The 26,924-nt window shown below is 39.5% G+C and overlaps 2 protein-coding genes across 2 annotated transcripts in view; both read right to left on the bottom strand.

Moving 5' to 3' along the window:
* Positions 1-2,724: 2,724 nt before the first annotated feature.
* LOC137499045 (sodium-dependent multivitamin transporter-like) lies at positions 2,725-18,607 on the bottom strand. The gene is made up of 4 exons (XM_068227092.1): positions 18,524-18,607; positions 15,289-15,467; positions 5,517-5,724; positions 2,725-2,893 (listed from the first exon to the last, which is right to left on the bottom strand). The coding sequence occupies exons 1-4, from the start codon at positions 18,563-18,565 to the stop codon at positions 2,807-2,809; spliced, it is 516 nt and encodes a 171-aa protein (XP_068083193.1). The 5' UTR covers positions 18,566-18,607; the 3' UTR covers positions 2,725-2,806.
* Positions 18,608-22,879: 4,272 nt separating this feature from the next.
* The window catches only part of LOC137498968 (sodium-coupled monocarboxylate transporter 2-like), a 33,013-nt gene continuing 28,968 nt past the window's right edge, over positions 22,880-26,924 (bottom strand). The window contains exons 6-7 of the mRNA XM_068226875.1: positions 23,025-23,208; positions 22,880-22,897 (exon numbers count right to left, since the gene is read on the bottom strand). Of these exons, the coding sequence (XP_068082976.1) occupies positions 22,880-22,897; positions 23,025-23,208 (202 nt within the window). The remainder of the gene's footprint in view (positions 22,898-23,024; positions 23,209-26,924) is intronic.

The raw sequence follows: 26,924 nt of genomic DNA, 5'->3' as shown, positions 1-26,924 counted from the left end.
ATCATGACAAATATGTAGGTGGATGGTCCGCCTAGTCAATACTAAATATTAATTATTTATATTTATTTACATAATTCTAGTACATGTTTTGGGAATCTATATGCATTCCCTACATCAGCTAGTCAAACGGACGGATGGACTGGCCAAAGTTGCTTTTATAAACTTTTTCAATAATAATAATAATAATAATAATAATAATAATAATAATAATAATAATAATAATAATAATAATAATAATCTATTTAAAAAATTAAAGTGACTTTTGCTAGCCTGATGCAGAATGGTAAGGTGGACCCTCTGGCGGTGTGGGTTATAACTGCCGTGTTCGGGAAACAGCGTGTTCTTATGGTGGAGGATGGTGTTCAATGCTGTGTATGAGTGACAGTGACATTGGGAACAGCACAAACACCCAGTCCCTGGACCAATAAAATTAACCTTTTAAGAATAAAACCTACGACCCGAATTGGAATCGAACTCGGATCTCTGTGAACAACGCCACTATGGTGGCCATTGAGCCAATGACCTAATAATAATAATAATAATAATAATAATAATAATAATAATAATATATAAATAGACGTCTGTGTCCGTATAATCAACCTTGCAGACAAAACTACACATCCCAGACCACTGCTGTTTGTGTATGGTGGTAGCCTGAGTTTCCCATCGTACATTATGGTGGTTGCGTGTCGGTAGCTTTGGGGGTGTGGTAGATAAGGGTGTTGAAATTGGGCAGCTACAAATAAAAATAGACACGTGCGTTCGTATATTTCATCTTGCAGCTGCAAATATCCACCACAGACTACTAGTATTTTTTTGCGGCAGTAACCTCCAGTTTCCCATCGTGTAATGTAGTGGTTGCCTTTATGTATCTGTGGTGATTTGGCTGATATAAAAGGTTGAAAATGGCCGACTATGTATAAAAATAGATACGTGTCTCCGCATATTTCACCTGAAAACCACAAATACCGACTGCAAACCATTAGTGTTTGTGTGTAGTGGTAGCTTTGAGTCTCCCATCGTGTAGTATAGTGGTTGTGCTTATGTAGCCGTGTTTGTGCGACTGATATAAGGGGTTTAAAATGGCCGACTATATATAAAAATAGACGCGTGTGTCCGTATATTTAAACTTGGAGCTACAAGTACCCACCGCAGATCACTGGTGTTTGTGTGTGGTAGAAGTTTGAGTCGCCCATCGTGCACTGTAGTGGTTCTGTGTCTGTAGCTGTAGTGGTGTGGGAGATGTGGGGATTGAAACTGACCGACTATATATAAAATAGACGTGTGTGTTCGTATACTTCACCTTGCAACCACAAATACCCACCGTAGAGCACTGGTGATTGTGTGTGGTAGTAGGCTCGAGCCTTCCATCGTATACTTTAGTGGTTGTGTATCAGGAGCTGTGGTGTTTTGAGAGAAGTGCGGGGTTGAAAGTGGCTGAGTACATAAAAAAATTGACATCGTTGTTCGTATATTACACATTGAAGCCACAACTACGCATCGCAGACCATTGGTGTTTGTATGTGTAGTAGCCTGGAGTGTCCCGCCGTTCACTATAGGGGTTGCGTGTGTGTAGCTGTGGTGGTGTGGGAGATGTGAGGCTTGAAAATGACTGACTTCGTCAGTTAATGTATTAAAATGAGTGAGAATGTACTGCAAGGTTCGGATTGCGAATGTATCTAGAAGACTGTGATGTATACTCCTTAGTTTTAAGTATCATCTTTCATTCACCTCTCAGGAACAAGCCGATCTCAGAACCGTAACATTTTCTGCTTGAGTACACTGTGAGCATGTTCTGTAATTCTTGAATATAAAGCAGATACTTACCGAAACAGCTTCCTTAACAATATCATTGAGGCAGTAATTTTAACCGGCAGACAGGGAGCAAGATCGGTTTTCATACCAAAAATTCCATTGATGTCAAATGATTTGCCATTTTGTTTCAAACGATTACAGTTTCTAGTGATATTAGCTTATAGTATGAGAATAAATATATCTCAACGTCAAACGCTCTAAAATTGTGGAGTTAATTTGAAGGATTCCAGTTTCACACATGGTCAGCTGAACGTTACGTTCTCCCATGTCCGACAAGCACAAAGTCTGTTTGTGCATGCGCCAGGCAACAAGACATCAAATGCAGTGTATAAGAATGAGATGGCTTGGAATGTAAGATGTTTATGTACCCCGAAAAAATGAATTAAAAACAAAGAAGACACAGAAGAAGAGAGATATTTTAGTGCACATTCTGTATTATATAGGGAAACCCACACGGATGTACAAGAAGAACCAAGCGATGCGGGTTCTTTTCAGCTAATAATAATAATAACTATAATAATAATAATAATATCCGATGCATGCATACATAATTTTGGACACAGTTTTGTAAGACTGAGTAGACTAACAGGAACTAGATCTTTAAATTTTCTGTAAACGTCATTGACAACCAAGTCTATACCTAAGGTTGTACTTTAAATACATCAAAATTGCATCATAGAGGTGATTTGAGGACTACAATGGATTAATAATAAAACACGCATCCATTTTTCTCTCGACCTTTTCGTCTCCTTCTCTCCCTATTCCTTTCAAACACACACACACACACACACACACACACACACACACACACACACACACACGAAAGACAAATGATACACTTTGCTCAAAAACATGCATAAAACGAACGATTCGTAAAATTCGTTCTGAACGTAAGCTGTATGTGTTTTAATATATTTTAATTACAATATGTTATTTTATGACACTATTTCTGGGGTTAAATTGGTCTTTATTTTATCTCTAATAAATAATATTATAGAGATTTTTCTTCTTGTAGCAATACTCGATTAGCACTTTCGTCCATTCCCGTATCGTTGGGGATGATCTGTAATTCCACAGGCTGAAATTAAAAGGAAACTCTGTCAGTTTGACATAATGTTTTGATAAATCTAAAGTGTTTTAATATCCATGGAAATAGATTTTACTTAATATGAAGCCAGATTCAAATTCAGAAGTACCGTCCTTTTTTACCTCATATAATAGATACATACTGTGGTGGGTTATCATAGACTTTAAAAGTCAAAATACTGCGTAGAGGGGTGGCGTGAATTACTATCGGCAAAGTTGTTTTGATTAACTTTCTCAGCTATTTAAAATTTCACTCCTGTTCCAGTTTTCCACTCAACATAGCTTGTTTTGCGTACGAAATCGAACACACAGCACTCTGCGGTGTCGCTCAGAGAGCAGTTCACACTAGAGCACGCCGCAGTTTTCCCATAATCAGGGCCGTCTTACTCAGTGCTGAGCTTCTTACAAAAACTCATAACTTACTTGCGGCCATCTCGTGAAACACACGATTCCGGTCGTAACTCATTCACGACCATCTCGCGACTCACTCACTATCGTCTCCTAACCCATTCGCAACTACCTCGAAACTGATTCGCGACCGTCTCGTAACTAATTTGTGGCTGACTCAAGACTGACCAACTTCACTCTTCGTGTACTCCAGCAGATGTTTCTCGTAGCTGCCTTTTACGAATCATTCTGGGTGTATTTTTCATTGCCAACCAGCTTCTAGCTGCTTCCAAAGGATTTTTTACTGGAAGCCCCAACAATTCACCGGTGGTATTGGTTTGGTTTCAGCTAGCCCAACATACATTGTCGTCACTGAGCCGGCATTGTAGACTTGATCCCTCCCACTCCCGATCTTCTTTGTCACACTACACTACAGTACCACCAATGAATGGACACTGCTGAAAGGAAAGTAGGCTGAGTCTCAACGTCACTGTATGATCCTGTATACGGCCATGAGAGTTCGGTAGAAAAGTTTTCTAACTTCCACGGTCGAAATGGATGTACGAAGAGAGCTCAGTGAGTCTGAAAGAGGAATGATTATCGGCGTCCACCCATTTGGTCATTCCATTCGTGAGGTCTGTGGCAAGTTCCAGATTCCACATTCGACAGTGTGTTTCATAGGAGGGGAGAAATGAAAACGGAAATGTTTGAAAAAATTCCCACCTCGATCAAAGAATACAAAACAATGTGGGGATGACTTGGTAATTAGTTGAACTCAAACTGGCAAGCTTCGATAGAAACTGTGGCATTCAGCAAGAGATGCCAGTAATCTCACCATTCGTCGGCAGATTTTGTACTTGGATTTCATGGGCCTGCTGCGGTGCATAAATCATGAGCCTGTTTCCAGTCATTCGATCGCGTCAGGAATGGAATGAAGCCCCATCTAGCGGTGAGAATAGGAACTCTCCCGGTTGCCGAAGCCTTTCGAACTCCTCTGGGGCAACGATTAATGATTGACAGGTGAAATTAAATAATAGTGTGGAGTGTTTCTGTAATGAAAGATGACAGGAAAAATTGCAGTACGTGGAGTAAAATCTGTCCCGCCTCCAGCACAAATCTCACATGGGGTGATAGGGATTTGAACCACGGTACCCAGTGGTAAGAGACCGGCGCTCAGCTTCCTAAGCCACAGGGTACCTATTGTTGTTTATCCATAAATCATTTATTGAAATTAATTAAAGACAAAGGAGAGATTCTGTCTCGTGTAAATACTCACCTGTTAAAGTCCCTGAACTAATTTTCTTTCTCGATTTTACTTGTAGAATTTAATCTACAGTGATTTGTTTGAATGAATGAATTGCTGTGGTTCATCACAGCCAGTGTGCTGCCCTTTTTGGCAATATTCCATTCATCCACATTTCGAACAGTTGACTTCAGTTCGGAATTTAATATCTAAATATTGATACGGAAAATTTTAATACAAAATATTTTCTTAACATCTTATGCTATGTCCGAATATCAAGGTTTCTTTTGTTTTGATATGCCGATTGGAATTTTATCGATAGTGCCCAGGAGGTTCATTAACGGCTAATTCCTTTCTTCGTTGTTGTGAACTTTGCATACTAATCCCGCTTTTAAAGTAATTCATGAACGAATTTAACCGTATTTATTCGATGAAAGAAATTAAGCATTTAAATTAGTTGTACTAACGGGCTTCGTAAAGTAGAGTAAACATACTTTCAAATATTTTAAATTGGTTTCACCAGATTAATAAATTTTAATGTTTAACGTATGTATATAACAACACCCATTTATGGATAATTAATTTGCTCTTCTCCTATTTTACATTACGTTTGTGCAAGGCCATCACACTCTATAATACTGTTATTTCAACAAAACACTGCTCTATTGATATGTTTCTTTAGAAACGTCGTAAAAGGTACATTGAGCATCCGTTAATGACATCTTGATAGTACGACGAGATGATAATTTCGTTGTATAGATTCTTAAATGAACAATATCAGCGACCATTTTATCATCATCAGTGTCAGTAATAGGCTAAGCAGGCGAACAACTAACAACATTCTTTATACATGTATTCATGCTGCATTCACAACAAATAACATTATAAGTCTAGGAAGATCTTCAATTACTTTATAAATAAATGTTCCCTTATCTAAGAAAGGCATTTACAGCCTTTACTTAAGAAATAGTGAATGAGTTCGTACCTTGTATCCACTGGTTTCGATAACTTCTGTGTTTAAATTCCTTTTGGGAACGTACTTCCTGATGACTGGACTCAGAAGCTTACGGTCTACAGTTCTGATATCATTAGCCCCTGTAAAGTAGGTGACCACCAAGCCAACTACTACCGTTACAACAAAGGACAGTGGAACGTTCCACATATAAGAAAGTCGATACAAATAGAAGACGTCGCTGAAAAAAAAAAGGAGAGAGTATTATATTACAGCTAGTTCTGAAAGGAAATACATTACATGGATATTTGGAAATAAGATGCTATCAATAATGAGCTTATTCAGTAGCAGTTACTGCCTCAAACGTCTGAATTCTAACTAAGAAGGAGACTCACTGACTGAGAACTTACAGTTTAAACACATCTTACGTTGTATATTAGCAAATTAAACACGGAACCTAAGGGTAATGAAACGTATAAATATTTCTGAAATATCCTCTTAAAACCTAATGTTAACATGCGAGGACAAACACATATTAATATTTCAACATATATGCAATTACATTTTCCGACAAAATTTCATAGGCGTGTTTTCAAAGCTTGATTTAATAATCTCTCTGACTAATACCATTCTGTAACTCTTTCCTGGCCCTGTAACTGGCCCGATGATAAAGCAATATCAATGATCTCTACAATCCCTATTAGAAGCTACATGCCTAATAACAAGATGGCGATGCTGCTTACCACACAAGCTTTACTCTTATGTTACACAGCCCCTTCTAGAGCTTACAAGTTAAGGAAATCCTCATTCAATGCTTGAATTATTTCAAGACGGAAATTTCTAAATGCCGATTTGTGAGTCTCTTCTTCCTACAGACACAAAGTAAAACCAGAAGCTGTTGACGAAGAAGATGAATAGTAAATTTTCCACCCTCTACGAACTTAAATTTGGATGTGATTATTATTTGGTTCATGTAACTGGACATTAATTCCACATATAACACATTCGTAAGGATCACGTATGTGGACAAATTGCACCTGCGAACTCTGGTTGAAAACTAGAAAGTGATATCGTTGTATTTATCCCCAGTATGGGTGTCAGATCTATAGAGGATATAACGTTCCAATTAAATTAAAATGACTCGTTTTTATAGTTTGCTTTACGTTACGCCGACATAGATAGGTCTTATGGTTACAATGGGATTGAAAAGGACTAGGAGTAGAAAGGCGCTGTGGCCTTAATTATGGTACAGCTCGGAATTTGCCTCGTGTGAAAATGGGAAACCACTAAAAACTGGCTTCAGGGATGCTGACAACGGGGTTTGAACATACTGTATCCCGAATGCAAGCTCACAGCATGAAAAAAATGTATTATTTATCTAAAAGGTAATATCAACGCTAATAATACAAAAACCCAGCTCGATAGCTGCAGTCGCTTCATTGCTGCCAGTGTCCAGTATTCGGGAGATAGTAGGTTCGAACCCCACTATCGGCAGTCCTGAATATGGTTTTCCGTGGTTTCCCATTTTCACACAAGGCAAATGCTGGGGCTGTACCTCAATTAAGGCCACGGCCGATTCCTTCCCACTCCTAGCCATTTCCTGTCCCATCGTCGCCATAAGACCTATCTGAGTCGGTGCGACGTAAAGCAACTAGCAAAAACAAATTAATAATACAAAAATGATAAATATGTGTAATCATAATGGAATCGAATTATGCCTAGAAGACCAAATGATAATACAGGTGCAAGAGTATAGATAATCTGATTCTACTGTGACAGAGGACTGGAGATATGAACAGGAACTAAGATCAACGATTTCACGGAGAGTTGTCAGAAGAAGGCTAAGATGCTGAATAACTGCAGATAGAGCGTACAATTAAGAAAACGGATGGATACATGTCTTATATTGCTTGATGTGCTGTTGTACAAATTGCAGACCAGCACCTTCAAAAAAAGTGAAATACAGAGGAAGAAATTCTTTCGGATGTTAATTTGGTGAAGAGTGCTTAAAGTAAAATAGCGTCATAACGTTATCGAACACAGAGGTTCTAGCTCAGTTAGGGGAGTTTAGTGACAGTGGAAAAAAAGGAAGAAGACATGGATGTGCTATAATTAGAGAGGAATATGTTTATTGAAGGATTTCTAGATGGAGAGAAGAAAAGGCGACGAAGGAGACCACAATTCATAGATGACCTGAAAAAAAGTAAATTACGAGGTACTTGAACTGTGATATACTTTCAGTAGATCTTCCCACCCGGTCTATAACGTCACTGATTTCCCTGCTTGCTGATTACCATAAGTTTTGGTTTCTATTCTTATTATTAGTGGTAGTAGAAGTAGTATCTGGTGTGTACAAAATTCAGTTCGTGTCACCATTGAGATCCCCTGGAAATTATCCATAGCCACTTAACACCTTGAGTGCCACGTGAGACCAACGTTGACTCACAGAACTTAATGCCATTCGGGCCGCGTGAGTCCGCTGTGGACTCACGCGCACTCTCAAAGTCTCAGGTCCCGTGGTGCCATACTGTCATCACATTTGACATGTAAACGGATGGTAAATGAAAGTAGGTGGCCAGTACGTCATGAATCTATTCTTGGCCTGTCCATTTGCGAGTCCGATGTGGCACCACGTAGCCTGTACGTCACTGTAATATATCACCCACAATAATTTTGACATTATTTATTGTTTTCTGATCGTGTCATGTGTACAAATAACAAAATATTGTACTGTATAGTGTACTCATTGTTCATTGTCTCATATCAGGGTCTAGGCCTATAGACAAATTGAAAACAAAGGACAAAAAATTACATGAACTTTCTAGAAAAAATATTTGTAACTTTGTCTCATTCGCAATCACATTACAAAATTGGTACACTTCTTGCATATGAATTTAAAGTATAATAAATGAGACTTTGTGAAGAAATATGAGTCAAACTGTGTTTTACACAATCACACTACAAATCTGTGCACTTTGAAGAAACAGTCCAAACAGAAGAAATTTTCACAGGTTGGTCATTTGAACTTAGACTGTAGAGTCTTCCTCATGGCATATGGCCTTCTCGATTCCTGATGGATCTCTTCATAACAATTACTGCATCTCTGTCTTCCCTACCGGCCTACATCCTCCAGTCGGTGGGGTAATACCTGTTTGTTTGGTACTTTTGAGGGAATGTGAAATTTTTTGATACCGGTACCTGTTAACTGTTCAACAATGTCCTCTTTGAACTGATTAACAGATATACTCTCATTCCCAAGTTGATTGGAAATATAGATGGCATTTACTATACTTATGCCGATCAATATCTCTATAGATACTTTTTGTAGCATTTTACTCCGTCTCAGGGAAGTACTTTAGCTCTTTTTATGATCTGATAAATCAATGTACGGTTTGTATTTGTTATACTCTATAAAACTAAGTGGTTTTTGCTCTTCACCATCCCTCCTCTGAGTAGAGACCATCTCACCAGTGTGTTTAGTTGTCAAAATCAAGACGTCTCTTATCGTGCCATTTATGAACATCCACATCAGTGTTACTTTCCCGGGCTCTTGTCTTTCCTCTTGCTAACTTCCTTTTAGTAACATCGGTTGGATTATACTTCCGATTAGATTTCAGTGTTCCAAAGATAAGAGTTTTATTCTTTAGTAGTTCATGAGCTAATGAGACAGACGTATACCAGTGTGTCAGGAAGGTGAGAACTGTGCTGAGATACGTGATGACACATTGGTCTCACGCGGCCTATACAGCTGGAAGGTAGTGTCAGTGGCCGCGTGAGACCAATGTGTCACCACAATTTCAACACAATGTTATTACTACAATTTTGGCCCAAGGTGACTAAAAGGTACATTTCTGTAATAAGGTGCACCATTTTATACTCTATAGTAAAAAAAAGAAAGAATGGCCTGGATGGAATTTTTTTTTACTGCATACGTGGCACTTAAGGTGTTAACAGTGTGGACGGACAAGTTGCCTGCTAAACTCCTAGCTATTCCAGTGCATGGTCACTTGTGTTATCGCTGCTGTAGAACGGGTTGCGGCCTCCCAAGGCTGAATTATGCAGAACACTGATGTAGAATGTTGACAACAATTTAAAATGATAATAATAATGTTTTTGCTTTGCGTCCCACTAAGTACTTTTACGGTTTTCAGAGACGCCGAGGTGCCTGAATTTAGTCCCACGTGAGTTCTTTTACATGCCATTTAATCTACCGACACGAGGCTGACGTATTTGAGCACCTCCAAATATCACCGAACTGAGCCAGGATCGAACCTGCCAAGTTCGGGTCAGGCGAGTGCCTCAACTGCCTGAGCTACTCAACCCGGAAATCTAAAATGATAAATCAGAATATTTCAAAGATGATTATGACATTCGACTTTGATTCAATTTTATAGGATTATACAATAAGTAATAATGGGAACAAAACTAATAAGAGGAAGAGCAGATTGACGAATAACAACAACAATAAAACGGGCGAGTTGGGCGTGCGTGCGGTTAGGGGCCCGCAGCTTTGAGCTTGCATCCGGGAGATAGTGGGTTCAAATCCCACTTCGACAGCCCTGAATATTGTTTTCCGTGGTTTCGTGTTTTCACACCAGGCAAATGCTGGGGGTGTACCTTAATTAAGGCCACGGCCGCTTCCTTCCCATTCCGAGGCCTTTCCTGGTACATCGTCCCCATAAAACCTATTTGTCGGTGCGACGTAAAGCAAGTTGTAAAAAGAGAAGAACAACAATAATAATAATGAACTAAACATCCACAACCTATCATGATAGTACAGGAATTGTAAACTAGTAGTGAATCTTATTATTTTCTTCGTCTTCTTCTTCTAAGTACAATATCCAGTCCCCAAACCCACGTTGACGATCACATTGCCGAGTGTTGTGCGATCTCCTGCTAAATGTGATAGTTTTTCAAAGCTGTGAATTTCAGTCCATTCTTTGATGTTTCGATGCCATTATGTTCGCCACCTCTGGACACCACTTCCGTTCGAAGATCAGGTGACGGTCATTTCTAAGGATACGGCCAAGATAAGGAATCTTCCAACGCTTTATTGCTGGAATGAGTTCCCGACTTTCCCTTGACTTTCTGAGAACTTCATGCGGTTAGAGGTACGCGGCTGTGAGCTTGCATCCGGGAGGTAGTGGGTTCAAATCCCACCGTCGACAGCCCTGAAGATGGTTTTTCGTGGTTTCCCATTTCCATACCAGGCAAATGCTGGGGCTGTGCCTTAATTAAGGCCACGGGTGATTCCTTCCAACTCCTAGGCCTTTCCTATCCCCTTGTCGCCATAGGAACTATCTGTGTCGGTGCGAATTACATCCACTAGCAAACTAACTTCTTATCGAGAAACCCACGTAATCCTGAGAATCCTCCGGTGGAACCACATTTCAAGGTCTTCCAAGCGTTTCACTGAAATGTTATTGAATTTTTACCCGCCAGGAATGTTGCCCTTCGTGACCCCTCTCTTGCTTTTATCGATACTTTCATGCTTCGAAGTGTCTGACCTCTTCATTTTTCTTTCTGATTCATTTTTACAGAGGATGGTTGTCTAGTTGTACTTTCTCTTATACAGTCAACAACACAACTATAGTCCAAATACTTAGTAAACTTCCTTCTGAGTGACTGACGGGGCGGGGTCATGTAGGTAGTGTGGGAGGTCTGATTAGAGTGCTCTTCCTCCTCCCGATTCGCTATATCTTAATTCGCTTGTTCGCACGTTGGTTCAGCCACTACGTACAGTGATTAGCAGGATGTGTAGTCGAACACCGGCAGCGAGAGGGGTGGGAGACGAGGCAGCTCCCCTAGATTGCCCCTCCCCACATGCGCGGCCGATTCCCACGCAGGACGTTTACTAAATATTTGGATGATACCAATTTAAACTGTTTATAAAATCACAAATGAATTGAGAATTTTTTTTTTGCTAGGGTTTTTTTTTTTTTGCTAGGGGCTTTACGTCGCACCGACACAGATAGGTCTTATGGCGACGATGGGATAGGAAAGGCCTAGGAGTTGGAAGGAAGCGGCCGTGGCCTTAATTAAGGTACAGCCCCAGCATTTGCCTGGTTTGAAAATGGGAAACCACGGAAAACCATTTTCAGGGCTGCCGATAGTGGGATTCGAACATACTATCTCCCGGATGCAAGCTCACAGCCGCGCGCCTCTACGCGCACGGCCAACTCGCCCGGTATGAGAATTTTTGACAAAGCAACTGATTTACTTGAGTGCATTAAAGCACATCTGTGAGGAAGATCAGCCTCTGCCAGCTTTGTGTAAACACGAGTGTTTTTCGTTCAATCGCACAATGTCTGGCTCCATGGCTATGTGCTTAGGGGTGCTGGCCTTTGGTCACAGGGGTCCCGGGTTCGATTCCCGGCAGGGTCTGGAATTTTCACCTTAATTTGTTAATTTCGCTGCCCCGAGGGCTGGGTGTAGGTGTCTTCTTCTTTATCATTTCATCCTCATCACGACGCACACGTCGCCCACAGGCATCAAATCAAAAGACTTGCACCTGGCGAGCCTGACTTGTCCTCGGACCCGGCACTAAAAGCCATACACCATTTCAATCGTAGAATTTTCCCTGGAGCAGCTTCGCATTTGAAATACCCCATGTAAACAAACGGGTTTGTCTCTGTTTGTAGTCAGTTGCATGTATTAATGGCTAAATGTGACAACACTACGTCTATGATTTTCACTATGGGCAAGTTCGATCCTGGCTCAGTGTGATGGTATTTGATAGTGCTCGTGTCGGTAGATTTATCGGCTTGGTAAAGGAATCCTGCAGGACAAAATTCTGGCACCTCAGCGACTTCGAAAACTGGTTAATGGGGCGTAAAACATACTTACTATTACCTGCAAAATGTCATAATATAATTCCTGTGGTATAGAATTCCTTTACGTGGCTACAGCAGTAATATATTTTTCAAGTCAACAAAGAACTAAGTTTTCATAACAAAACATTCTCCCTTATGTTAATCAAAAAATAATTTATATTGACATATCCATATTGAGTTAACATTATTCTTTTACTGGCAATTTACCTGTTGTGTAAACATATTAGTAAGAACGAGCCAATTAATTTTCAAACTCCTATATTATTTCGATAGTCAGAAATGAGTAGTGTCTGTTCAAAATGATGCTATATTCACTTCAAGGAAACATATGTGCATTGCAGTAGTTGAATATTATCGACTTCCATGAGCAATCCAGGCCATGAAGATACAATTCTTTAAATGTTGTTCCATACCGGGTCATGGGTACGTTCCATGTGTCTGTTATTAATTTTTTTTGTCTTCCCTCAACGTTCTCATGGCGAAAATAGCGTCTTCTGAACACATACTCCTCAACTGTTGTTTGAGGATATATATTTTATACTCTAGTACACTTGAAGATAGTATATACTTAACTTCCAAAAATGGGAAATTTTTATGTTACCACTGAAAATTCTACTGAACATTCAAGAAAACATTTCCCCCCTTTTTTTTAAAAAAAATTGATGCTTTTTTCTTCAATTGTACTGAATATTCACTTGAATATAAACGAATCTTCTTCTGATCATCTATTTTGTACAAAACATTCAAATAAGTAACACTCAAATTGAAATTAGAATGTAGTGCATTCCATAAAATCCCATTCTTCGAACAATGCTTAGTAAAGAAATTCACTTTGCAAAATTAGTCAGTTCGTTTTTGTCCTGTCGTTCAATAAATCCTTCTTAGTACAAAGCGAAAATAGTACGCAAATAGATTAGATGAATTTGAAACCAAACATTACTCAGAACTTGATGACGGCCTCTTAAGTGTAGTAGAATACTTCGTACATGTCCTGCGCAGGAATCGGCCGCGCTTCGGGGGGAGTTGCAATCGAGGGGAGCTGCCTCGTCTCCCATTCCTCTCGCTGCCCTGTGTTCATCTACACATCGTGCTAAGCACTACACGTGGTGGTCGAACCAATGTGTGAACAAGCGAATTAAGAGACAGTGAACCAGGAAAAGAGAGAGCACTCTAATCAGAATTCCTACACTACCTGCATGACCACACCCCGTCATTCAATCAGAAAGACGATTACTATTTAAACTATACTATGTAGACCACAGGGAATGGGGTGATATGAAGAGGTATTCTACCAGATGGTCGTCGCTTGCAGGACAGTAAAGAGTCATAGTTCCTTGGAATGAGTAATTTTAATTGCGATGCTATAACATAAAAATGGTAGGCATATACAAATAATTGAAGAAAATTGAAAATGACTAGATAGGGGAGAGTCTTACAGTACCGGCCATTGCTGGTTCTCGTTTTAGGTGCTACATGGCAGTAGCTTACAGGTGGCATATGAAGGATACTACATTCCCGCGTGTCATACTTTGGGGGTTTCGTTTAGCGTTAAGTCTTGTGTGAGATGTGAGTGTTGTACATTGGCCGGCTTACGATCGCGCGCGAAAAGTTATTTTCAAGCTTCAGGTACTCCATTTCCGGGTAAGCTGTTGATTTTGTTTTCACTAATATATTATATACATTCCTTGAGGACGCTATAGCTGGTAAGAGTTTCACGACATCGTTATTAAACAATATCCAGTTGGGGAATTTCCTTCACGTGAGGTTCGTACAGTACCGGCCACCCACATGTCTTCCAGTACCGGCCAATATGACTTTTAAAGAAATAAAATGATATCCACTTCTTATCACTTTCCATAGTGAAATGACAGAGAAAGGGGGTAAAATAAAATGAAAGTAGATCGAGGACGAGATAAAGATGACACTGAACTAAATTATATCTAACAAAATGACTGCAGGGCAAGCTGCTGAGGCTTTTTGTGCGTCAAGAAGTACGTTAGGAGATCGTCTGAGAGCACGTAGAGTGGGTGTGGTAGTGGATCTGACTCCTCAGATGTGAATAATTAAAAAAAATCCTTTTATTACGATATGTAAAATCAGTTGGTTACTTATATGAAGGATCTAGAAAATCTTCATCTCTCTGGTCAGGAAAAAAAAATGTACAATTAGCATTCGCTTTGGCCGAGCATTCAAAAGTATCTTACCAGTTTAACAAAGAAAACGAAACTGCCGGAAAGCAGTTTTATTATGATTATTATGTAAATACTAAGGAAATGGAAGAAGACACATCATGCATTATATGTTGTGACTCATTGGATGAAGAATGGGTGCAGTGTACCAAATGCAAAGACTGGGCGCATGTTGGATGTGTAGACCACGGGAATATTTTGTATTTTATTTGTAATTATTGCAAAAAATAAACCAAACTTGAATTTAGTGGATGCCAATCCCAATAATTATCTGTTTTCGAGTTCTTTCTGTATTTGTATGATATTAGTAATGTATTAGACATATATATCTTAGAAAATAGTAACTGGCCGGTACTGGAAGAAGATTTTTGTAGTCCTTGGAAATTAAGCTTTGTTGTATTTTTAAATATTATTAACTTTTGGTAAGATTTTATGGAAATCACACCCTTACATTGAAAAAGCATTTAGAAAAGTACAAGATTATTGTATAAAAATCTCATACCGTAGAGCATTTTACTTTTTATAAGGGAAAAAGTTAAGGTGGCCGGTACTGTAGGACTCTCCCCTATATTCAATAGTAACTTAAAATCTATCTCTAATTTTCCTAAAATCGAATATTATTATATATCTTATGGTAACCTAGCCAATTTTGACTTGGATAGTGAAGACTCTTTTGTAATGGAACGAAGCGACATTGTGAAAATATAAAGTGAATTTCCTCATAAAGCTGCATTGGTAACCAAAATAATTTCTGTGAGGAAGTGAACTTCTTGTGCATATCACCTGTTGTTGTGGGGCGCTGAGGTTGTCAGCGTTGTGTTTCGAAGTAGATCACTCGGGCAGCCCTCCACAGAGAAGGGTTTATATTGATAAGGTAAACGACCTGTTGCAAATGAAGCTTGCGATCCCATCACTATCCAGAGTATGAATGCTAATCCAGCAGAACCTCCAGCCAGCACTCCCTAAAAAAATAGAAGTTGAATGATAAAACTACATGTTTCAAGGGAAGTATTATGGTATATAAAGAAACTAGGTAAATTTGAACTTAATATATATTCGCCATATTTCCGAAAGTTATTCCTTGTTAATATGAATCCCGTCCGCCTCCTTGGCTGAGTGGTCAGCATATTCGCCTTCGATTCAGAGAGCACCGGGATCGATTCTGGGCCAGGTCTGATTATTTCTCCTGACTCGGAGCCTGGCTGTTTATAGTGCCCGCAACATTCCTGCAACTCGCATATCACGCATAACACTATTCTCCACTACCAAAACATACAGTTCCTGTACAACACAGGTGTCACCCACCTTTGCTGGAGGAACAGCCTTACATGTTCTCGGACACTCCCGGCAATAAAAGCCATACGATAAATACATGAATAAAATACGCACCCTAAGTATTTCGCAGCATTTATGGTTTCTTCTTTCTTGTTAAAATGGATGCATTTTATTTTCATATTCCTTTTAGTTGAAATATCTTTCAATATTTTCAGTTTGTGGAAACTAGTGCAAGGTTTATTACCCTAGAAAATGCCTGTAAAATAATTTAATTAATAACAAAATGACGTGTTTTTTCTTAAAATAACAACGCCAGATTCTATCCAATCACTGAACGAGTTCGCCATGCGGTTAGGGGAACGTCGCTGTCAGCTTGCATTCGGGATATTGTGTGTTCGAATACCACAGTCGGCATCCCTGAAGATAGTTTTCCTTGGTTTCCCATTTTCACACCAGGAGAATGATGGTGATGTATCTTAATTTAAGGTCACAGACGCTTCCTTCCAGCTCCTATCCCATCGTCGCTATAAGACCCATCTTTGTCGGAGTGACTTAAAAGTGTTTGGAAGATATAAAGGCTAGGCAATGGTAAAATAGGATACAGTTTAAAATATTTCTTGCAGCTTATCCTCCTACCGACACCGGCCGTTCCTCTAATTATGTTATTTTGTAAATTAAAGATGACTTCTCCATATCGTGAATTCCCCCCAGTACATGGGATAGACATATCGTCGTTGCCGGGACAAAACCTCCTATGTGATAATATGTTTGGAGATATACTGACCCGAAGCACATACATTATGAAGAGCGAGAATGCCTTGACAACATGCACACAATATTGCACCTTAGTTGACAGAACATTGCCGGCCAAAGTTCTAAGCTAAAATATTTCACATAGGAGATTTTGTCCCGGCAGCGACGATATGCAAAATACATTATTCGACAAGCCTCAAGCAAATGCTCTACGCAATCAAAAATAGATTGCAACACTGACCACCTGGCGTGACGCAGTCCATCTTGGACAGCTGAGAGGACAGGTGGTGGTGGTGGTGGTGGTGATTATTTCTTAAAGAAGAGGAACAACTGGCTAGCAATTAACACTAAACACTAAACAGAGGGACAAATTTGAAGGGGTCCGACATTTGGAAAAATGAATGCCAAAGAAAGGCAAGGGTAATGAAGGGCTTGAAAATGAAAGCCTCCCTAGGCCTCGAATTCTCTAATACCGCCGGGGAAGAAAAAAAACTGACTAAGATTCTCGGATAGGATAGATAAAAGTGAGGAGCTTGAACACAAGTAAATGGAAGCGATGCCAAGATTCAGCTAAGTGCTACATGGTCGCCAAGCCACACTCTGGGATCCCTTCCAGTCGCATTTCACGAAAGACAGGGGATACAGTACGTGTTATTCTATTGCTCCCACCCACAGGTGATTTGGGAGGAGGGGAAGTGGTACAATATATGGTGAGCTTTAAGGTAGGTTCAAAAGTATTTTTCACGTTTTCAAGACATAGATAACAGAATTTTGACATAAATTATTTTACAATGCCTCAGAATATTCATCCATTCCAGAATAAAACTTTGTGATTTCATAGATTTTGATAATGTTCTTTCAAAAACGAAGCACGTCCTTCTTAATTAAACGAAATCTGTTTCAGGTTTGTTTTGTTGTTAAACAAATTTTTCATTTTTCAGGTTTTTTCCCCGGTATTTACTAATCTTACATAATTTGAACCCCACTGTCGGCAGCCTTGAGGGTGCTTTTCGTTGTTTCCCATTTTCACACGAGGCAAATTCTGGGGCTGTACCTTCATTAAGGCTACGGAATTTCCCTTCCCACTTTCCTGTCCCATTGTTGGTATAAGACCTGTCTCTGTCGGTACGACGTATAGCCGATTGTAAGAAAAGAACTGTTTCGAAAGACTAGAAGAAATAATTGTTACACAGGCAGGGTGTGAGGATAAGGTAAAGACAAACGTTCAGGACACATTCTGCACATGTTAAAGAAGAAATTACGTCACATGTACATGCTTCCAGAAACGCTTTCCTGGCCTCCACACTCTTCGGCCCCGAATCCACTGGACTTTAATTTATATGTGCATCTGTAAGCGCAATACGCAATACTCCAGAAATACATCAGATGAAAGAAAATTTGTAATGTTTTCTATGCAGAAACATTATTCGGAATTTCTTGAATAATTACATGTAGGATTTATTAAATTTGGTTGAGTGGAAGCATATTTAATATAACTTAAATTAGCGGCATGGGGCAATTTTACGATTTCATAAACCATTGGTCAGTTTACAATTAATATCTCAAGAACAATAAGGTCTACAAGCCTGTTGTTTTATTTACATTTTAGTGAAAATCTTATTGCACATTGCAATAACAGTTGGGATTCTTGTTTACGTAAAAAGAGAATCGAATGTGCCGCTCAGAAGCATCCGGAAGACGAAAGGTATTTCGCACAGTGGAATAAATGTTTGAATTAATTTATAAACATTAATGGAGAATACTTGGATTATGACTAACATTTGCAACTCGAAAAAAATATATTCTGTACCTTCAAAAATATGTGTCTGCTTATTTTTTGGTCTCACTTCGTAACAATACTACCCTACATTTCTGCGGTACAATATCCCTTAAATATCTTATTATTTCGCACGGAAGTTAATTTTAGTACTTAATGATATGCAATCAATTACTTTTTTAGTATAACTCGTAAATGAGTATTGTTAATTACCTGTATTTTAACCCACGGCATGAATAATCCCATAACGAACATTCCAAGCGATGGTCCGTCGGTGAGCGTTCCAATGGTCAGGGTCATCTGGAAGAATGAGGTTTATTCAAATAGGCAATCAAATTATTACACACTGTCGAGAACATGCAGTACATGCAGAAAGGCTGGTAAGTGTAGGGCAAGAAAGACCAAACCAATAGCGCTGGAACCCTAAACCACAGTTTTCGAATTGTATTTGACGAAGTCTACCAACTGAATTATGGTAGCCCAGTCATCTCTGCTGGTGTCTCCAAGATACTACCTATAAGAGTTGTACTACCGAGAGCACAGCTATAGACGTGACATATCACCAAAATAGCTTTTATCTCTTTGTAAACTGGCTTAACGTCGCACTTAACATAGATAGGTTTTATGGCGACGATGGGATAGGAAAGGCCTAGGAATGAGAAAGAAGCGGCCGTGGCCTTAATTAAAGTACAGCCCAAGCATTTTCATGGTGTGAAAATAAGAAACCACGGAAAACCATCATCAAGGCTCGAACCCGGCTGTAAGCTCACAGCTACGCGCTCCTAACCGCACGTCCAACTCGCCGAGTACCAAAATAGCTAAATTGGTAGGTCATCGACCATGAATGACAAAATATGAGGGTTGGTACACTCCAGTATCCAATTAGTCATTTTTGGTTCGACATGACCAAATAGCCTATTAGTAATCTATATATATAAAATAAGAGTTTTGTCTGTGCATTGTTCAGAATTTAAAAAGAATGGTATTTCTGTATCGGTCATGTCCACAGTAACAAGAACATTATTTTTTTACTTTTCCGTAATGTCTGTCTGTCTGTCTGTCTGACTGTCTGTCTGTCTGTCTGTCTGTCTGTCTGTCTGTCTGTCTGTCTGTCTGTCTGTCTGATTGTACACGCATCAATAGAAAACGGCTGAAGAGAATTTAATGAAAATCGGTATGTAATGTCGGGTGATGAACCACTACATGCTCGGCTATAAATTATTTTATTCACGCTGAGTGAAATGGTAGTTTAGGGGAAGGAATGAAATTTAATTCTCAAATATTTATGTTATTAGTGATCGTGTCTTAGTGAAAATCGCTAGACAAAGATGGGAAATAAGTCGCTACAATATAGACTATACACGCTGAGAAAAATGGTAGTTTAGGGGAAAGCCTAAAGTTTAATTGTCAAATAATTATTTTATTAGTGGTCGTATCTTCACGAAAATTGGTATGCAAAGTCGGAGAATAGATCGCTATAATCTAGGCTTTCAATAATATTATTCACACTGAGTGAAATGGTAGTTTAGGGGATGGCCTGAAATGTTATATATATATATATATATATATATATATAAAATAAGTGTTTTGCCTGTACATTGCTCAGAATTTGAAATGAATGGTATTTCTGTATCTGTCATGTCCACAGTAACAAGGAAATGCATTTTTTTTACTTTTCCGCAATATCTGTCTGTCTGTCTGTCTGTCTGTATGTATGTATGTATGTATGTATGTATGTATGTATGTATGTATGTATGTATGTATGTATGTATGTATGTATGATTGTACACGCATCAATAGAAAACGGCGTAAGAGAATTTAATGAAAATCGGTATGTAATGTCGGGGGATGAACCACTACAAGCTTGGCTATAAATTATTTTATTCACGCTAAGTGAAATGGTAGTTTAGGGGAAGGCCTGAAATTTAATTCTCAAATATTTATGTTATTAGTGATCGTGTCTTAGTGAAAATCGCTAGACAAAGATGGGAAATAAGTCGCTACAAGATAGGCTATACACGCTGAGAAAAATGGTAGTTTAGGGGAAGGCCTAAAATTTAATTGTCAATTATTTGTTTTATTAGTGGTCGTATCTTCACAAAAATTGTTATGTAATGTAGGGGAATAGGTCGCTATAATCTATGCTATCAATAATATTATTCACAGTGAGTGAAATGGTAGTTTATGGGAAGGCCTGAAATGTAATCTATATATAAAATAAGTGTTTTGCCTGTACATTGCTCATAATTTGAAATGAATGGTATTTCTGTATCTGTCATGTCCAGAGTAACAAGGAAATGCATTTTTTTACTTTTCCGTAATGTCTGTCTGTCTGTCTGTCTGTCTGTCTGTCTGTCTGTCTGTCTGTCTGTCTGTCTGTCTGTCTGTCTGTCTGTCTGTCTGTCTGTCTGTCTGTCTGTCTGTCTGTCTGTCTGTCTGTCTGTCTGATTGTACACGCATCAATAGAAAACGGCTGAAGAGAATTTAATGAAAATCGGTATGTAATGTCGGGTGATGAACCACTACATGCTCGGCTATAAATTATTTTATTCACGCTGAGTGAAATGGTAGTTTAGGGGAAGGTCTGAAATGTAATTCTCAAATAAGTTATTTATGTTATTAATGGTCGTATCGATAAATACTACATAACTAACATAACTTTAGTTTGTCGTAAGTTAGTAATAGTTATGTAAGAAGTTATTAAATTTCCGATCACTTATATCTTATACATTGTTACCGTACCGCATATAATCGGAGATATTCATGAATTTGGATTTTTGTTACTAAGTCCATATCAGCGCCGAGTCACGAGAAAATGGGTAAACAGAATTTAGTGAAAATCGATATGTAAAGTCTGAGAATAAGGAACTACAGTCTACGATATAAATAATTTTGTAAGACACCCTAATATCACAAAGTCGAAAGAAAACTAATGTGAAGGCCTGCAATATAGAAAGCTCATAAACTTTATTATCAATAACATTACATTGACCATTGTTTGTTGTGATGTGCTTTTTGTCTTCTGCTTCCTCTCATCCCCGATAGATAGGATTACTGCAGAGTACCGAGTTTTTTTTTAAATTTGCTTGACGTCGCACCGACGCAGGTAGGTCTTATGGCGACAATGGGATAGGAAATGAATAGTGGTGTGAAGGAAGCGGCCTTGGCTTTAAGTACAGCCCGGTGTGACTGGGGTGAAAATGGGAAACCACGGAATACCATATTTTTTGCTTAACGTCGCACCGACACAGATATGTCTTACGGCGACGATTGGATAGGAAAGGTCTAGGAAGTGGAAGGAAGCGGCCGTGGCTTTAATTAAGGTACAGTCCCGGCATTTGCCTTGTGTGAAAATGGGAAACCACGGAAAACCATCGTCAGGGCTGCCGACAGTGGGGCTCGAACCCACTATCTTCCGAATACCATCTTCAGGGTTGCCGGCAGTGGGGTTCGAATCCACTATCTCCCGGATGCAAGCTCACAGCTGCGCGCCCCTAACCACACGGCCACCTCGCCTGGTCGTACCGACTGTAACAGCCTGCCTGTATATTGGTGGGAAGTAGCTGGGGTGTAAGATAACTTTCTTCTTTAGCATGTCATTCCTCTGGTTCATACATTTTCTGATATATCTATTACGTAACACACTGGTTCATCATAGTATTCGAGCTATACAATCCCTACTCTGAGCCACTGACTGGATTGAGTAGTGTGCATATTTAACGGAATAATGACAGAGGAGTGTTCACGGCAGTTTGCGACCTAGTTATTCCAGCTCTGGAACTTTGGACTCTTAGATCGGTACCGTAGTACTGTTCGTTGAAAGTGAGAGAGTGTGCGGTTTTTCAATTGATCGAGTATTTTATATGATAACATTGCTTTCAATCGCTACATTCCTACTGACTTTTATGTAATGACCTATGTTGAATTCAGTTAGGAAACCCATCAAGTCAGTCTTTCTGAAAATCCCGTAGCGAAGCACGGGTACATCAGGTAGTATAGTAATATACACATCAAAATTTTTGCATAATGACGAATTGTAAGGACAATAAACACATAGTCTTGATTTGAGCCTCCTACACTGCCATTCATGATCTTGCAAGTAATAATAATAATATCGTGCGGCTATTTCTAGCCGAGTGCAGCCCTTTTAAGGTTGGGGTGGGCGGCATCTACCATGTGTAGGTAACTACGTGTTATTGTAGTGGAGGATAGTGTTATGTGTGGTGTGTGAGTTGCAGGGATGTTGAGGACAGCACAAACACCCAGCCCCCGGGCCATTGGAATTAACCAATGAAGGTTAAAATCCCCGACCCGGCTGGGAATTGAACCCGAGACCCTCTGAACCGAAGGCCAGTACGTTGACCATTCAGCCAACGAGTCGGACATCTTGCACAGTGTGTTCTTTTGAAACAAACACGTATTCGCTCGCTGTCTATGGTCAAGTGCCGGCCCGGTGGCATTCTGTGCACTATGTCAGTCACGTCAACATGTCTAGCCAAACTGTTCTCTTCTCACCAATTCTATTCAGTATTCCTACATTCCTGACACATCACCAAGTGCCCTTAACATTCAGACTAGAACTTGATGCTGAAAGTTATATGGAAATGAGTGCCATTAAGACTGTGCACTTTGGGATTTGGCCTTATGCAAATATTAAAAATATTAACAAGGAATATATGAACGCTATTAATTGTTTAAAAGAACATTGAGTCACCTGAACGATTGTACCAAGCTTGTCCATGAAGAACGCAAGAGATCCTCCAAATGCGCCGAATATAATCACCACACTCTTCATTATAATGATTTTCTGTTTCTCCGTCAAAGGTTTCTTGATAAGTGTCTTGCAGAAATCTTCCAGTACCACTGCAGACATTGCATTCAGTGCCGAAGAAACTGTACTAAAAGCACACATATATACGTGAATATACAATTTCCAACATAGCGAATATCTTCCTATAAATTATATTACAAATCTACACGCTACAAAAACAATTATTAGGGGTTATTTAATTTTAATGCACCAGATTATAAAGTATGTTACTTGTAACATTTGTACAGATACACAGTAAGTGATAAAATAAATTTGTTTAACAAGTTTAGATTTGGGGTAATTTCCTGGTCTAGATTTGTATTTAATTTTATGTTATCATTGGAATGAATATTTCTTGAGGAATTACTTGCGTGTGATATTACTTTTAAGATGAGAATTATCTGTCATTGCAACTTTAATTGCTTCAAAATCACATAGTTTCGACATTGGAACATGTACTGTAAGTTGTCATGGATAAAATCAGGATGTGACAATTACAAGATGATATACACTTTGTTTCACCTTAAATTTGACCGATCATCACATAAAACGCTAAATAACAAGTCAACATTGATCTTATTGAGGAAAAATAGAAAGATCTTATCCGATGATATTAAATTATAGTTCTTATCCACTATCCTCTTCAGTACTGTATGTCGTTTCTTTTTTAAATTAATTATATTTTTGAAGAGAAATATCATAACTGAAGTCGCAGACGCACCTCATTAGATAACACTTGGTGTTATAATCAAGTACGCGTGATGCTTGTTTTACCAGGTATATGAACAAGTTTTTGCCTGTTTTTGTGGCAAGGAAAACACGTAATTTTAAAGGGAAATTCATTTTTTCTTTGTTCAAAATATTGGCCATCGGCCTCTACACACTTCTTCCATCCATGCCAGAAAAACTGCTTGTCTCCTGCGGCAAACCATTCGTCCAACCATTTTCCAAATGCCTGGAAATTGCTGAACTGCTGCTCTGCGAGCGTGTGCCCCATTGATGCGAGAAGTTGATAGTCAGATGACGCTAGGTCGGTAGGTATAGCGGTTGCGGAATGATGTCCCATTCAAGTGATTTCAAGGGGTCTTTCACTGGTTTCGCTGTGTGAGAAGACGCATTCTCGTATAACAAAATCACTTTGCCTTGTCTTCTGGCCCATTCCGGTCGTCTTTCGATCAACCCTTGATTTAAATTAATCATTTGTTGGCGGTAGCGTTGTGCGTTAACATTTTCGCCGGGCTTCAAGAACTCATATTACACAATAACGCTCTGGTCACACCAGATACAAAGCATGGTTTTCTTGCCGAAGCGATTTGGCCTTGGTGTTGAAGGACCGGTTTGCGCAGGTGACAGCTACGATTTTCTCTGCTTCGGGTTTTTAAAATAAGTCAATTTTTCGACACCCATCACAATTCGGTACAGAAATTATATTCTTTCGTGGCGTTGAAGCAGCATTTCACAAGTGAATTTGCGATTTTCCATTTGTCATCCATTCAAATCGTGTGGGACCCATTTAGCGAGTTTATTGTTCTTTATCGTAGCTCGTAAACGTATGCTGATAGTTTCTTGTGACACGTTTAATGCTTGTGCCCATTGCTCTTGAGTTTGAATTGGGTCATCATCCAGTAACGCCCGCAATTGCTCGTCTTCGCACTTTTGTGGTCTACCAGAGCGCGCACTGTCTTTCACATTGAAATCACACGTTAAAATTGTCGAAACCATGTCTCATATTATGTTCTAGTCCAGGGCCTCTCAAACGCCCAAAATCTCACGCGTGCAGAGCGAGGCGCAAGAGCTCCGTGCACTGTGCATCGGTGCCGCTCGGTGCCGCTCGGTATGGCTCGGATCAACGCTTCGTCTCTGGGCTACTCGGCTATGCTCGGCTCTACTCGGCTATACTCGGCTCAACTCAGCCCGGATTTGGAGCGCTACGGCGCAAGTGGGGGAGAGGGAGACAGGCGGAGCGAGCGAGAGAGGCGTAAGGAAAGAGAGAGACAGCGCTATTGCTCCAAATCGAGGAGTGGGGGGTCTGCACTCTGGCCAACCAAACCAAGTCGTCTTTTGCACCGTGCACAGTGCATGCACCACGCGCATGCACCCTGAGAGGCCCTGTTCTAATCGATGGAGGGTGTTCACCAGATGTTTCTACCAGCAAATGATGACATTCCACAGCCCATTTTCTTTTGATGAAATAAAAAAAAAAAGCAATGCGTGCCGCAAACATCCTTTTTCAGGCACAAGCATTGACATGATTACTGAGCTAGTCTTTGTCGGACTCAACATGCGTGTGTTGGTAGGTTAATGTCACAGAAACAAACTGATGCATGTGTCAAATTAATACGCTGCGTACTGTTCGCTGGTGCCATCTCTTGGTGAAACTGGAAAAGACTTACGCATACACCTGGTAGTCAAAGTCATAAATAATGTTGCAATGAGGCAAAATTACAAGTTGACAATTTACTGTCTCAAATGTAGTGAAACCTAGACATTTTCATGCAACTCAAATAGTATATATTAAAATCTACAGAAATGTAAACATGAGTTACTGCCCCTTATCTGTCGAGTAGGCCTTGCGGTTAGGGGCGCATAGCTCTAAGCTTGCATTCGGGAGATAGTGGGTTCGAACCCCGCAGTCGGCATCTCTTAAGATGGTTTTCTGTGGTTTCCCATTTTCACACCAGGCAAATGCTGAGTTTGTACCTTAATTAAGGCACAACCCCTTGTTTCCCACTCCTTGCCCTTTCCTATGCCATCGTTGTCATAAGACCTATCTGGGTAGGTGCGACGTGAAGAACCTTGAAAAAGAAAATTTATTTAATATTTATATGTTAAATGTGAATGTAATTTGCGTTATCTAATAATTTATTTTATCTTTTCAGGTAAGTTCACTCTGGTAGGCAGCCTTATTGCAGATTTCGTGAAAGACAGGTCAGTTACGGAACATCTTTACATTTTAGATATAATATTGGCAATATAAATAAATTAATACATGTATTCAATCAATACTGATCTGCATTTAGGGCAGTCGCTCAAGTGTCAGATTCCCTATCTGTTGTTTTCCTAGCTTTTTCTTAAATGATTTCAAAGAAAATGGAAATTTATTCAACATCTCCCTTTGTAAGTTATTCCAATCCCTAACTCCCATTCCTATAAATGAATATTTGCCCCAATTTGTCCTCTTGTATTCCAACTTTATCTTCATATTGTAATCATTCCTACTTTTAAAGACGCCACTCAAACTTATTCGTCTACTAATGTCATTCCATGCCATCTCGCCGTTGACAGCTTGGAACATACCACTTAGTCGAGCTGCTCGTCTCTTTTCTCCCAAGTCTTCCCAGACCAAACTTTGCAACATTTTTGTAACGCTACTCATTTGTAGGAAATCATCCAGAACAAATCGAGCTGCTTTTCTTTGGATTTTTTTCCGGTTCTTGAATCAAGTAATCCTGGTGAGGGTCCTATACAATTGAACTATACCCTACTTGGGGTCTTACCAGAGACTTATTTGCCCCCTTCTTTACATCCTTACTAGAACCCCTATACACCCTCAAACCATGTGCAGAGATCGTTACCCTTTATGTACAATCCCATTTATGTGATTACCCCAATGAAGATCTTTCCTTATAATAACACCTAGATACTTACAATGATCCCCAAAAGGAACTCTCACCCCGTCAACGGAGTAATTAAAACTAAGAGAATATTTCCTATTTGTGAAACTCACAACCTGACTTTTAACCCCGTTTATCAATATACCATTGCCTGCTGTCCATCTCACAACATTATCGAGGCCATCTGTTT

This window comes from Anabrus simplex, chromosome 3 (genome assembly GCF_040414725.1).
Source record: "Anabrus simplex isolate iqAnaSimp1 chromosome 3, ASM4041472v1, whole genome shotgun sequence".
NCBI lineage: Eukaryota > Metazoa > Arthropoda > Insecta > Orthoptera > Tettigoniidae > Anabrus > Anabrus simplex.
The sequence above is the reverse complement of the archived record's forward strand: the minus strand, read 5'-3'. Positions and strand labels throughout refer to the sequence as shown.

What these genes read in the sequence shown, in the direction of transcription:
- LOC137499045 (XM_068227092.1), bottom strand. Translation starts at nt 18,565, where the DNA reads ATGTTCGTTATGGGATTATTCATGCCGTGGGTTAAAATACAG. An exon ending in TGCCGTGGGTTAAAATACAG is followed by an intron (nt 15,468 to 18,523) that starts GTAATTAACAAT and finishes CTATTTTTTTAG; the next exon opens with GGAGTGCTGGCTGGAGGTTC. An exon ending in TCGAAACCAGTGGATACAAG is followed by an intron (nt 2,894 to 5,516) that starts GTACGAACTCAT and finishes TTTTAATTTCAG; the next exon opens with CCTGTGGAATTACAGATCAT.